The following is a 14482-nucleotide window of genomic DNA, read 5'->3' on the forward strand; positions in this document are numbered from 1 at the left end:
AGACATGATGAACTCGACCGACACACACTAATCAAAACTCTCTCATCATTTACTCTTCCTTGTGTGACTTCAAACCTGCATTACTTCCAAACAACAACGGTTTACAGTGACTGCATCAGTCTCCAAAAACTCCCCACTGTCATTTATGGGGTGATCGATTTTATTTGTGCATAAATATAAAGTATTTATTTCATTATTTATGTATCTTTAAATAAATAATAATTTAAAAAAATGTCATTCATGGGTGGTCTGTTTCATCTGTGCATATATATATATATATATATATATAGTGTATATAATATAATATATATATAATATAGTGTCATATTTACCGTTTGCCACGGGCGATCGTTCTCAGTGTCTGTTGATTCTCTAGAAGGATGTAAGTGTGAATGCCAGACGTGATCTTGGGCTTTTATTTGAATATTAGGTATTAAATCAACAACCTTGCAAGAGGTGGAGAAGAGATATATTCACTGAAGGATGGAAGTGAATGCATTTATTATCATTTGTTTTGTCAGTCTCTTTCTCTTAAAGGGATAGTTCACCCAAAATCAAAATTTTGTCATCATTTATGTACTCATCCTCATTTACAGCTCTGGAAAAATTTAAGAGACCACTCCAAATTTTCTGAAATCAGCATCACGTATGGCAGCCATTCCATTTCCAGTGTCTGTTGAATCCAACACAGACACACCTGCATAATGATTAGGTGATCACCTCAATCAAATCTTATATTACGAGGAAAAGTATATAAACCACCGCTGTGTATTCTGTGTATTTGTATTCTGTATTGTGTTGTTTCAAATTAAAATCATTGTGATAGCAATGATATAAAGTTTTGAGTGAGGAAATGAATGTTTCAGTTCTGCCTTAACTGGCAGAGGGATACAGTGAGTGTCAGGTTGCTTCCATCCATAAAATTTCAAAGACAGAACAAGGTCAAGCTGAAGACCAGCAGAGGGTGAAAATCACTCTCAACAACCATAGGATCACATCATGTGACCTAAAAAGAATGGCAAACGGCAGCTGGGGTGAAGTGCATGGCGAGAACAATTCGAAACAGGACAAAGCTAGAAAAAAACCTTCATCAATGAGAAGCAAAGAAGAAGAGCCAGGCTGAGCTTTGCCGAAGACCATAAGGATTGGACCGTAGAGGACTGGAGTCAGGTCACCTTCTCTGATGAGTGCAATTTTCAGCTTTGCCCAACACTTTATCGTCTAATGGTTAGACAGAGACCTGGAGAGGCCTACAGTGGTTTTGCACCCACTGTGAAATTTGGTGGAGGATCTGGGGGAGCTTCAGCAAGGCTGGAATTGGCCAAATTCATCTTTGTGAAGGGTGCATGTATAAAGTCTCATTCAGGGTTGTCCTGAAAGAAAACTTGCTTCCTTCTGCTCTGACAATGTTCCCCAACTCTGAGGATTGTTTTTTCCAGCCGGACAATACTCCATGCCACACAGCCAGGTCAAGGTGTGGATGGAGGACCACCAGATCAAGACCCTGTCATGGTCAGCCCAATCTCCAGACCTGAACCCCACTGAAAACCTCTGGAATGTGATCAAGAAGAAGCCAGGCTGCTTGAATTTTTGTGCCAAGAGTGGCATAAAGTCACCTAACAGCAATGTGAAAAACTGGTGGAAAGCTGTGATTGAAAATCAGGGTCAGTCCACCAAATATTGATTTCCGAACTCTTTCGAAGTTAAAACATTAGTATTTTGTTGTTTATATAAATTAATGTAATTAATTAATGTTTATGTAAATTAATATGAACTTGTTTTCTTTGCATTATTTGAGGTCTGAAAACATTGCATCTTTTTTTTGTTATTTTGTTATTTGAATTTTTTTGTTATTTTATTATTTTCTGCAAAGAAATGCACATTTCTTTTGTGTGTAAACATACTTAGCAATCAAGCTCTTTCTGACTTCTGAAATAAAAATGTTAATTTTACTCAAAAACATACCTATCATTAGTAAAACCAGAGAAACTGATAATTTTGCAGTGGTCTGTAGTGTTTCCCTTTTGTAATTCACATATTTTCTTTCGTTATAATATCCTTCCCTAAAGTGTAAACCTGTTGAAAGGTTTACTTTTGTATTCTTTATTGTGTCGTTTTCTAATTAAAATCATTGTGATAGCAATGATCTACTGGAAAGTATTATACTTTTGCCTGTCTTTTACGTATATTTTTTTCAGATTCTCCAAAGCATTGCTAATCATGTCTTCTTTCCAAAATAGCATATGAGGCCCTTTAATGATTTTGTGAAAAGCAACTTTAATGCATCCAGAAGGTTTGATTCTAGCATATAACTCTTTTTTTTTTTCTTTTTGTCTCTAGTGTAGATTTAGAATCGTTGGAGTCCAGGAAAATGTCCTCTGAACAAATTGTCATATGTCACTGAACCATAATCTGCTACTTTTAGCAGTTAGATGCAAGGGTATTTTCAGGAAGTATTTGATTGGACAAAATTTGTAGTGCAAGATGAGTAGTCAATGTTTCTGATCAATTTACTAAGTTTTAAATGAGTACATTTGCTAAAAGTAACTTTGGCCAAGTATTAGGGGTATGGAAGCATACGTGGCCTAAAACAATGTCTCAACCCCATCTGCTCCTCAAAATCTTCATGATCCTTGGGATTCAAAATGTCTAGTTTTTATTTTTGCAGGTTCTTCTTGGATATTGCATCTGATTCTCCACCAAGAAACTCAATGAACCACAGTTTCTTTCATTAGTGATGGCAATGTGCTCGCCCTGCACTGTCTATTATGCAGCAACCAGGAAAGAATTGGCCAATACCTGTCCTGCAACAGGTTAAACTGCTTCTAGACATACAATGGAGGTCAGGCCAGTTGCAAGGTACACAAGGACTGTATCTGATCTAGATGCAATCTTTTCCTGTAGTGTATGTGTGTGTGTGTATATATTATGCATGCATAATTATTAGGCACGTTGATGTTCTGATCATATTTTTGTTTCCAAGCACATTTTACCAGTTCCTAACCACATCAATCTTAATAACTACTATTAATTTTGTATTTAATCATTTATAAGTGATATATAATTGTCCATGAAGGCTGGAAGTGACAAAATCCCTATATTCAGGTGTGCATAATTATTAGGCACGTTTCTTTTACAGGTAAAATGAGCCAAAAAATAGATATAACTCAGACTGAAAAGTCAAAACTTATTCAATCCCCATGAGAAATATTCAAAACCTTGGCGTTATGATTGATGATCAGCTGACTTTCTCAGACCACCAAACAATCAATGCGCAATTGAAATTGGAAATAAACAAACGGAGTTCTTTACTAATGGGCGGGGTGTAAGGCAGGGCTGCCCACTCTCACCGACCCTCTTCAATATCTACATTCATGAATTGGCGAAACTCCTGGAACAATCAACAGCACCTGACCTCACACTACAGAACTCCAACATAAAGTTCTTGCTGTTTGCGGATGATCTATAGCAGAACCTAGACATCCTGCACAAGTTCTGTCAGACCTGGGCCATGACTATTAATCCTAACAAAACTAAAATACTAGCTTTCCAGAAAAGACCCAGATGTCAGGGAAAGAGACACAATTTCACCCTTGGTATGACCAAAATTGAATATGCCACAAAATACACATAGCTTAGGCAAATGGGAAGCTAAATTTGGCTGTGAATGAACTGAAAGAGAAAGCAACAAGGGCCTTCTACACCATCAAAAAATCTATTCAAATTGAAATACCAATCAGAATCTGGCTCAAAATATTCCGATCAGTCATAGAACCTATTGCATTATACAGCAGTGAAGTGTGGGGTCCTCTCCTAAACCACGAATTTGAAAAATGGGACAAAATCCGATTGAAGCCCTGCATGCTGAGTTCTGTAAGAGTATCCTCAGAGTACAGAGGAACACACCGAACAACGCATGCAGGGCAGAATTAGGCCAATACCCTCTACTAATGTGCATTGAGAAACGAGCCATTAAATTTTAGAAACACCAAAAAACTAGTGACCCCCAACTCTTACCATTTTAAAGCCCTTAAATGAACACTGAAAAAAAGTCCCGATTCAGATGGTCCTGAAGTGGCAAAAACAAACTAATAAAGCACATTGAATTGATAAGAGAGAGAGAGAGAGAGAGAGAAATGTCACAGATTTTGAGCTGCAAAACTATTTCATCACTTAAGTCAGCGCTGACAAGAAGTTTCTCTACATGTGATGTTTCTGTATTTGTGTGGTTGAGAGAGCGTGAGAAAGAGGGAACATAAAAGGTAATTAAAGGGGTCATCGGATGCCCATTTTGGGGATATCGATATGATTCTTTAGGGTCTTAATGAAAAGTCTGTAACATAGTTTGGATAAAATTTCTCAATGGTAGTGTAAAACAACACCCTTTTTACCCTGTCAAAAACAGCTCTTTTCAGATCAAGCCGTTTTTGTAGCATTTTCCTTTAAATGTTAATGAGCTCTGCTGACCCCGCCCCTCTCTTCTGAGCTGCTCTCAGAGAGACTGTTTACTTTAGCCACATTCATCGTGAAACTTGCTAATTAGCACATTATTAGGAAAGGCGATTTGCAAAGATTCATTAAGAAACCTTATACTCACTACTTCTGGAGATGAAGCTGGATCATGAACGATTCGCGCGAAGATAGACGCATTTATGTAGATCGGGGAGCATTCCCTTCCAGAAACAAACATAATCCACTGCGTCTTCAGCAGCTCAGATGTCGGCGGGTCTAAGGTAAAACACCAGTCCAGTCTGTGCTGAAACGCCACTGTCAATCTAGTCTCAGCCTCAGACGTCACGCCCACGGACTGCTGGCTGACCGTCTGATGCATATGGAACACAAAAGTGGAAGCACTTCAGGAGTTTCGAAGTCGTCATCGGATTGGTTGAATTATACAGTATTTCTGGGAGACGTGTGTGTCACGTTCTTTAACGTTCCGCCTGGAAACAAAGATGCCGTGGCGCCAAACCCCCTCACAAAAGCCGAACAATTGCTTTATGTGAGAAACAGACTCAAATGTAAGGTATTATTAGCTAAAAATCTTCCTCTTTGGCACAAGAATGACATGAGGGTGAGGAAATGATGTCGCAACTTTCATTTTGGGGTAAAATTAAGTTTTTAAAGCAGTCATAAGATTGAGTTCGGTTTTAAACCTCTCATTCACGGTCATTGTTTAATTTGTAAACGTTTCAGTGTTTTTAATGAAAACTTGCTCAAATTACTCGCTAATAACAGCGAAAGAGACACTAATTTTTCGACTGGCATTTACATACAAAAATAAATCTTAAGCATTTACAGTATTTACAAAACACATTTAAATATTAAAACAGATAATATGGAACGATAGATGGGTGAAAAGATACCTAAAATTTAGAAAACAAATATATATTTAAAATAGATAATACTTAATGTTAAATGGGGCAAGATGTCATCTGAAATGGACAAAAAAAATATATAAATATTATAATTGATAATACAATGTTAAATAGGATAAAAAGATACTTAAAATAAAGAAAATAAATAACCAGGGTTCATACAGAAACTCCAAAATGAAATTCCAGGACTTTCAAGGACTTTAAGCACTACTTTTTTGGTTTTCAAGGACTAAAATCAGAGATCTCACTTATCAAACAATATCATTATTATCTTTAAAATTCTAATAAACTAATAAAACAAAACGGTACAAATAAAGTGCAGCACAAAAGCATGCAATGACTGTGTCAACTTTAACATTCGAAAGGATATTATGGCAAAGTTATTGCTTTCCTTATTCAAACTGATTTTTTTTTCATGAATACCTGTATATGATTGACCTGAAGAATGAAAGCTATATCATACACTTAGGAAATTATGAGCTTTATCACCGCTTATCAATACTAGGGTGTGTGACAATACACTTAGCTCACGAGATATACAGATACTTGGTTCACTAGAATGAGACAATATTTTAATACTATTTTTAAGATTTTTTTTTTAAATGACAAATTTTTTAATATTTTTTAATTACACCAATCAAAACAATGCAGTTGTATTTTGAAATATTTTAACTAATCTAGGGCTGTAACTAATGATTATGTTGGTAATCAAGTAATCTACTGATTATTGTGACAATTGAGTAATCTGGTATTTTTAGTAATACAAATAGACCTAAGTGAAAAACAGGCTTTAGTATGACTATTTATATATAAACTAATGATGAGGCAATAATAATTGGTTCAAATAAAGTATCAAAACCAAGTAATTACATGGTTTTATTGAACAACACTGATAAAATAGGCCTACATAATGTAATATGCCTACACAAAATATGAACATAACCAATTTAAAGGGTTAGTTCACCCAAAAATAAAAATTATCCCATAAATTACTCACCCTCAAGTCATCCTAGGTGTATATGACTTTCTTCTTTCAGACGAATCCAGTCGGAGTTATATTAAAAATGGTCTTTGATCGTTCAAGCGGTTTAATGCCACTCAGCGGGAGTTGCATTGCTTCAGTCCAAAAGCAGTTAAATAAAAAGCTCCTATCCATAATAAAAAATGTCTCACACGGCTCCAGAGGGTGAACAAAGGCCTCCTGTAGCGAATCGATGGGTTTTTGTAAGAAAAATAACCATATTTAAAACGTAATAATCAATTTAATCTAGCTTGTGCTCACTGTTGTACACGGAAGCAGCTCCGTGCGGATGACGTATGGCGGTCAGCTTTGCGCATGCGCCGCTCAGAAGTGATGCACGCGGAAGCGCAGCGGAGAGATCAAAACAAAACAACAGCCACTAATTAGAAGTACAAAACGAGGATTTGTAAAGAAGAATGTCAGAGGATTTCGATATAAGCCAAGAGGAGACGTTTGTTTTCACGAGACTCACCGGCGCATGCACAATGCTGACCTCATACGTCATGCTCCCGGAACTGCTTCCAGTGTACAACTGTTGGCGCAAGCTACATTAAAGGGATTATTACGTTTGTAACATTGTTAATTTTGCGTAAAAATAATATTTTATCAAGGAAAACCCCCCCCACAAATTTCATACATACTGCCCTTTAAAAATTCAAGTACCTTCTCAAAAATATGGCTGTTTTCAAGGGTTTTCCAGGACTTAAATTTAAAAAAGTCAAATTCAAGTACTTCAAGCACTTTAAGCACCTTGTACGAACCCTGTATAACAATAAATTTATACAAATATAAAAAAATAATCAGTAAATGGATTTAAAAGACTAGGATTGGATGAATAAAAATGTTTTCTTGTAGGCACATTAATTTATGTTCTTATACTGTATATTCTTTTAACATATTAATAACCAAACTCCGGCCATCCATGTTTTCAAATTTTTTTAATATGTGCCAATTTTCTGTAATAAATAAAGACTCCATAGAATCTTATGGCAAAAATGATTTATTATTTATAATTATTAATAATTGCTAACAATGTACCAAAAGGTCAAGTCACACACCTGATCTTTTCATTGTTTTTAAACTCTTATAAAAACACACACACACACACATTCAAATTCACAATCTCTCTCACACACAGCAGGAAGAACGCTATAATTCCTCACAACAGCAGAGGAATAAATACTCCATTTGAACCCTGAAAGGCTTTTTTTGCTCTTCATTTTTTCATAATAAATAATCCATGGTGATGCAAACCCAAATCCAATCTTCATGCACAAACGGGGATAAAAGTAGAGTCTGCAGCTCTTGGTCCCTGACGTCTTTAGTTTAGTTTCGCCTCCTCGTGTTTCACATAAATGCTGGGAATTACAGTCCCACAGCTGTCAATATGAGCCGTTTGCTTCTCATAAAATGAACTTGGCTTTAAAATAATGTTTTAGTGATGCTTGAGGGTTCAAACAGCTCGATACTGTAGAGAATAAACAAACTGGACTGTAATGTGGGCCATTTCTGTGGCATTATTTTCCTGTTTTTCCACTTTCTCCTGAGACTTCGGCCACACCGGTCATAAAGGGACGACCCTAATTAGCATATAGTCACCTTTCAGCCAATGAGGTGTTAGATTAAGACACTGAGGGGCGGGAGGGGGTGTGTTTTCAGTACGTTTCTGAGTCTGAATCGTTGAGTTCGTCATTGGGGACGATGAGGCCGTCCTCGCGGCCCAGGCTGTTGAATTTGCGGTAGGAGACGTGCTTGGAGCGCAGCACAGGTAAAGGGTCAAAGGTCACGGTCTTGGATGGGCTGGAGTAGTGGTTGATGGTGGTAAAGGTGAGGCTGGACATGGTGCCGGTGCTGCTGGGAGAGATGGGCATCATGGAGGAGAGGATCAGAGCCAAACAGTCGGCCACGTCTTTGTTTGGGGCACAAGCCAAAGCTGGAGTGTAACCTGGAAAACACATTTGATTAAATTCAATGTTCAGGCACGCAAAACTAAATCATGTTCATTCATGTTCTTTGTTTCATTTGTAAACCATTCAGTGTTTGTGTTGCATTTACATTTATTCATTTAGCAGACACTTTTATCCAAAGCGACTTACAAATCAGCTGAGTCACTGCTTCACTGACATGCAAATAACATTAATAAACAAAAAACGCTTATATGTAGACTGACAAATATCTAAAGAAACAGTCAAAGCTAGTCTAACATTTGGTCAAACAGGTATACAGTAGAATGTTAAATGTGGTAAAAAGATACATGAAAATAAATATAACAAATACAGTATCTCACATAAGTGAGTACACCCCTCACATTTTTGTAAATATTTTATTATATCTTTTCATGTGACAACACTGAAGAAATTACACTTTGCTACAATGTAAAGCAGTGAGTGTACAGCTTGTCTAACAGTGTAAATTTGCTGTACCCTCAAACTAACTCAACACACAGCCATTAAGGTCTCACTGGGGAGAGAAAATGGCTAACTGGGCCCAATTTGGACATTTTCACTTAGGGGTGTACTCACTTTTGTGGTCAGCGGTTTAGACATTAATGGCTGTGTGTTGAGTTATTTTGAGGAGACAGCAAATTTACACTGTTATACAAGCTGTACACTCACTACTTTACATTGTAGCAAAGTGTCATTTCTTCAGTGTTGTCACATGAAAAGATATAATAAAATATTTACAAAAATGTGAGGGGTGTACTCACTTCTGTGAGATACTGTATATTACTAAATAAAAATTAGGAACAGTACGTGCATGTATTTAACAAACCAAAGCTGGAGTGTAACCTGGAAACATTAAATTATTATAAATAAAATGATTTGACTAATTAAGTTATTAAATTAATAAATGTTTAGGCATGTGAAACGAAAATCAAGAAACATTTTTAATTGCTTTTGAAAAAAGTCTCTTCTGTTCATCAAGGCTGCATTTATTTGATCAAAAATACAGTAATATTAATAATAATAATAATAATACATTTTAAGGCGCCTTTCAAATCACTCAAGGTCACCATACATCATGAACAATAAATAAAACAGCAATAAATAACAATAAATAGCAATATCAATGAACCATAAAAAGAAAAGGAGCAGTTAAAGATTTGAGTGTAGACCGTAATCATGTAGGATAAGCTATTCTGAATAAGTGAGTTTTGAGTTTAGCTTTGAATTGGGATAATGAATCTAAGTTGCGGATGTTAGCTGGGAGAGAATTCCAAAGGCGAGGAGCAGCACGGCTAAAGGCTCTATGACCCATGGTGGTTAAACGAGCCGTGGGTGTATGGAGAAGACCCAGTGAGGAAGAACGAAGGGTTCGAGAAGGGGTGTAGGGCTGAATAAGATCTGAGAGGTAAGTTGGAGCGAGGTTATGGAGAGTTTTATACGTGAGAAGAAGAATTTTAAATTCAATGCGAAATTTGATGGGAAGCCAATGAAGCTGTTTAAGAGATGGAGTAATGTGTTGTATAGATGGAGTCCGGGTTATGATACGAGCAGCTGAATTCTGAATCAACTGGAGTTTATGGAGAAGCTTGTGTGGTAAACCAAATAAAAGAGAATTACAGTAGTCGATGCGAGAGGTGACAAGTGAGTGAACTAGAATGGCAGTACTGTGTGGGGTGAGAGATGAACGAAGGCGAGCAATATAACGGAGATGAAAGTAACAACTTCAAATAAAAGAGTGCTGTCAAAGATGACGCCCAAGTTCTTAACCTGGCAAGAAGGAGAAACGGAGGAACCATCAATGGATAAAGAAAAACTACAGGACCTAGAGAGAATAGAGTTAGTGCCTACAAGGATATTGTGAAATATTATTACAATTCAAAATAAGTTTTCTACAGTACTTAAATATATTTTAAAATGTATTCATGTGGTGGCAAAGCTTTACGGTCTCTTTTAATCAATTGAATGCATCCTTGCTAAGTATTTATTTTAAAAGAAATAATAATATTATGATTAATAATAATAATAGTGGGTGATGTTTCTTCAATATAGATTTCAATTTAAAAGCTTCATTGTTTTTTTATTTTAGTTTTGTATTTTGCTGTGTTATTTTTGTATAATAGAGATGGTATTATACTTTCTATTAATATTTTGAATTTGGTTTTATTTTTGTTTTCCTTTTTCATTTTAATTTTAAAATTTTTGTAATTTTGTGTTTGTCATTTTTTATTAGTTCTTTTATTTCTGTCTTTTTTATTTTTTATTTCAGTTGTTATATTAGTAAAAAGTAAAATGAAATTGAAAAGAAAAAATCATTTTGAGAAATAAGTTTTTTATATTTGATTTGAGTTAACATTTATTTTAAGTCACGATTTTTTTTCATGGTTTTAGTTTTAGCTTTGGTTAGCTATAATATAATATTTCTGCTTTGAAGCAAAACCAGCTGTTTATGCTACAGGCTGTGCTTTTAAACGCTCACCGTTCTCATCCACGGCGAGGACACTGGCTCCTTTACCCAGCAGCTCCTGTACGAGCACAGTCAGTCCGTGACGAGCAGCGACGTGCAGCGGCCTGAGACAAAGATAAAAACAGCTCTCTATAATCTATAAAACTGAGATAAAGAGGAGGACAACAAATGAGCAAGATACTGGATACAGGACTCACGTCTGCAGCGCGGCATTTGTGCAGTTTATGAGGTTTCTGTCCGTCACCTTCTCAAGAATTAACAAGGCACTGGTTTCATGTCCCTGCAACACACAAACTATGAAAATTACTAGATTTGCATTACCTGATGGAAATACCTGTGCACACAAGACTGTAAAAGAGATACTGAGATTCATATACTATATGAATACATGCAAATATATAAAATATATGAAAATATGTATTTATATTTGGCTCTGAAAGCTTTGGACTACAGGTTTGTCACTGAAACTGAGGATCTTTTATCCACCGAGCAGCAGGAGGAATTGGTTTTATGCTTAAGCAGCTCTCTTTACATGCTTGTTTCTGACTTCCTGTAGTTTGTCTGGCTGCAGGGCTGCACTGATGTACAGTAGAGGTAGTGATTGATGTAAATCAGTACGTGAGCGTGTGTTTGGTACCTTACTGCAGGCCAGATGCAGGGCTGTGTTTCTGTGAGCGTCCTGTAACGTCATATCAGCTTTAGCGCCGCTCACCAGCACCTCTGACAAACACAATCAGTACCTCACATTAATATCATGATTAACATGATCACAGCAGCTTCCTGAATAACAACACATCTGCTGTAATGACACAGACATCTGAAGGAAACTCTAGTGCCACCTTGAGCCACAGCAACGCAATAACACGCCAGAAGTCTGTATTAATACCAGTGTTGATATTGTTTATTAATATGAAAACTATTAAAAATGACTGAAATTAATTAAATCATAAATATTAGATAAAAAAAAAAAACTTAAAAATTTAGAAATTTTGCATTGGCCACTAACTGAAAATAAGCTGAAGTACTATACTATAACTAAAATTGACATAAAAAATAAAGCTAAATAGGAATGAAAAAATAATAGAAATGACAAAAGCACATAAATTACTAAAACTAAAGCTAAACATAAATATACAAAACAAAACTAATAAAAAAGACAAAATGACAAAATTAATAAAACTAAAACTGGAATAAAAATAAAGATAAATATAAAAAAATCTAAACTAATAAAAATGACAAAAGCACATAAAATTACTAGAACTGAAATAAAAATAAAGCCGATTAAAAAAAAAAAACTAATAACAATGATCAATGCACATTAAATTATTAAAACTAAAACTGAAAGTAAAAAATTAAAGCTAAATGGAAATGACAAAAGCATATAATATTAGTAAAACTAAAACTACAATTAAAATGAAAACTGGAAATAAAACCTTAGTTAAAAATACTGCTTTGCAATGTTAAGAAAAGTTATTTACAAAAGTAACATTTTATATTGCAGTTTTACTTCAAATAAAAGTAACTAATTCTGTTACATTGTAACGTTTGACAGCATTTTAAATAGAACTTTATTTGTTACTTTTAAGCATTTGTTACTCGTGTTGTTCTGATCCCTGCTAGTGTTTTGTATGCCTCACCCACGGCGTTAGTCTGTCCATTCTCGGCAGCCATCATGAGCGCTGTTTTTCCCAGCATGTCGATGGCGTTGACCTGAGCGTTGTGACCCAGCAGCAGCTGCAGACACTCCCCGTGATCGGTGTACGCCGCGGCGTGAAGCGGAGTCCTGCGGGACACACAAAACACATCAGCAGTGCTGCTCTGAAACATCTGATCCATGAGGAAACCCCGTTCTCACCTGGACTGAGAGTCTGTGGCGTTTACAATCGCTGGACCTAAAGTCTCTATCAGCATCTCAGCCGCAGACTCATTATCATTGATACTGAAACAGAGAGACCAGAGAGATGCACAGTACGTAAATAAAGATTACTGGATTATGTTTTACAAGTAAATACTATTTCGGTCTTTCATTTAATTCAGTGCTACTTGCTGTTTCTTTGTAATTAATTGTGAAATTTACTAGCAATTTCTGAGTGAAAATTGCTTCTACACCCTTTTTTTTCTCCAGTGTGTCATGGTTTAATACAAACATTTAATATGAAGATTAATATGCACATGATATGAGCAGGTGTTTCTTACACGGCGCAGTGCAGCGGACTGAAGGAGTTTCCCTCCGGCCTGTGAAACACATCGTGCTCTAACAGCAGCTCAACACACGCGTCATGACCTGAGATGAACAGATCAACATATAAGAGAAAAAACCATCACATCATGAAGGGTCTATGATAATGCTTCATTTATTACTGCCTGGCATCTTGAAAAAATCTGCTAATTTGCAAAAAAGGTATACTATTCCTTAATTTGATGATGCAAAATATATAAATAAAAACATTCAGTTTTTTTTACTATATTTTTTATTAATATTTTAAATATTTATACATTTAAATTATTTTATTTCAGTTAATGTTAATTTTCCTTCAAGTCACAATTAGCTTTTTTCTTTTTAATGGTTTTAGTTTCAGTTAACTATAATATACCGGTGTATCATTGAACTTTTCTCCACAAAACCTGTCATTTTCTGTGGCTGTTTGTATGTAGTAAAACACAGATGCAGCAGAAAACATCAGGCTCATGTTTGCATGTTCTTCTGTCACTGGCCATAATTCTGACCTTGAAATCAGGATTAGACATAAAATAATGTCTTGCATGTGAAAATAGGCTGAGAATTGGACAAATAGTGCTCAGATTCAGACAGGAATCATGTGTATGTGGCAGCTTTTCTGCTGATTAAGGAAGAATACAAGACTTCTTCACTGCACAAATGGTGGTCAAAAGCAAAAATGCTACAAAATGCACATATTTTGTCAGAAATTGTGACGTGCTACAGCAAAACAGCCACTATTTCACAAAATTAGCAAGACACTAGTATATCACGGAGCAAATACTGTATAATGCAGGGCGGTGTAGCTGTACATAACATTATTTTGCTCGGATGACAGTAACGGGTTAATGCAAAAAAATATATTTTGACTGAATTTTTCCTCAGCCAAACCCCATTCCACAGCCATACCCGTCACACACCCAGTTTAAAAGCAGTTTTTTCGTGTAATTAGGAGCGCTTGTCCTCCTAATTAAAAAAAAATTAGGAGCACCATCTGATCAATAATCAAAAATTCTGATAAAAAATTATCCTTCCTAATACGAGGTGACATTTGACTCCTTAAAGTGACTTAGAGGGGTATTTTCTTTTTACCTTTATAATGGCATCATTTTCATCTGTCAAATTCAAAAATGTATGTTTATAAGCTTTTTCAAATTTCTATTTAAAACAATATAATAAGTAGAATAAGACAAATAAGTTACCAATCATATGAAATTAGTATTAATAAAAAATTAATTTGTACTACAGAGGTGGCACAGAAGAACACAAAAGTGGCTTGTAGGTACATTTTCAGACGTTTAATGAGGCTCAGAGGTGGCATGAGTGCAATTAAATTCATACATTCATGTGAAGATTAATGTTTTTAATATACAATTTTGAAAACATAAATATTAAATGATTTAAATAACTGAAATTATACGCTAAAAATTTAACTAAATCCGCCAGCAGTTGGCAGCA

General features: G+C 35.6%; 1 protein-coding gene and 1 long non-coding RNA gene across 2 annotated transcripts in view; both read right to left on the reverse strand.

Moving 5' to 3' along the window:
* Nucleotides 1-379, reverse strand: part of LOC107755946 (uncharacterized) — a 687-nt gene extending 308 nt beyond the window's left edge. The window contains exon 1 of the long non-coding RNA XR_001641758.1: nucleotides 333-379. This is a non-coding gene — a long non-coding RNA (uncharacterized LOC107755946). The remainder of the gene's footprint in view (nucleotides 1-332) is intronic.
* A 7026-nt stretch (nucleotides 380-7405) lies between these two features.
* LOC107755939 (serine/threonine-protein phosphatase 6 regulatory ankyrin repeat subunit A-like) overlaps nucleotides 7406-14482 on the reverse strand; it is a 38225-nt gene continuing 31148 nt past the window's right edge. Inside the window, exons 21-27 of the mRNA XM_016572902.1 lie at nucleotides 13003-13090; nucleotides 12662-12745; nucleotides 12444-12589; nucleotides 11444-11526; nucleotides 11004-11086; nucleotides 10819-10910; nucleotides 7406-8341 (exon numbers count right to left, since the gene is read on the reverse strand). Coding sequence (XP_016428388.1) covers nucleotides 8052-8341; nucleotides 10819-10910; nucleotides 11004-11086; nucleotides 11444-11526; nucleotides 12444-12589; nucleotides 12662-12745; nucleotides 13003-13090 — 866 coding nt within the window. The 3' untranslated portion in view covers nucleotides 7406-8051. The remainder of the gene's footprint in view (nucleotides 8342-10818; nucleotides 10911-11003; nucleotides 11087-11443; nucleotides 11527-12443; nucleotides 12590-12661; nucleotides 12746-13002; nucleotides 13091-14482) is intronic.

The sequence above is a fragment of the Sinocyclocheilus rhinocerous genome, unplaced genomic scaffold (assembly GCF_001515625.1).
Source record: "Sinocyclocheilus rhinocerous isolate Xijiao unplaced genomic scaffold, SAMN03320098_v1.1 scaffold1463, whole genome shotgun sequence".
Lineage (NCBI taxonomy): Eukaryota > Metazoa > Chordata > Actinopteri > Cypriniformes > Cyprinidae > Sinocyclocheilus > Sinocyclocheilus rhinocerous.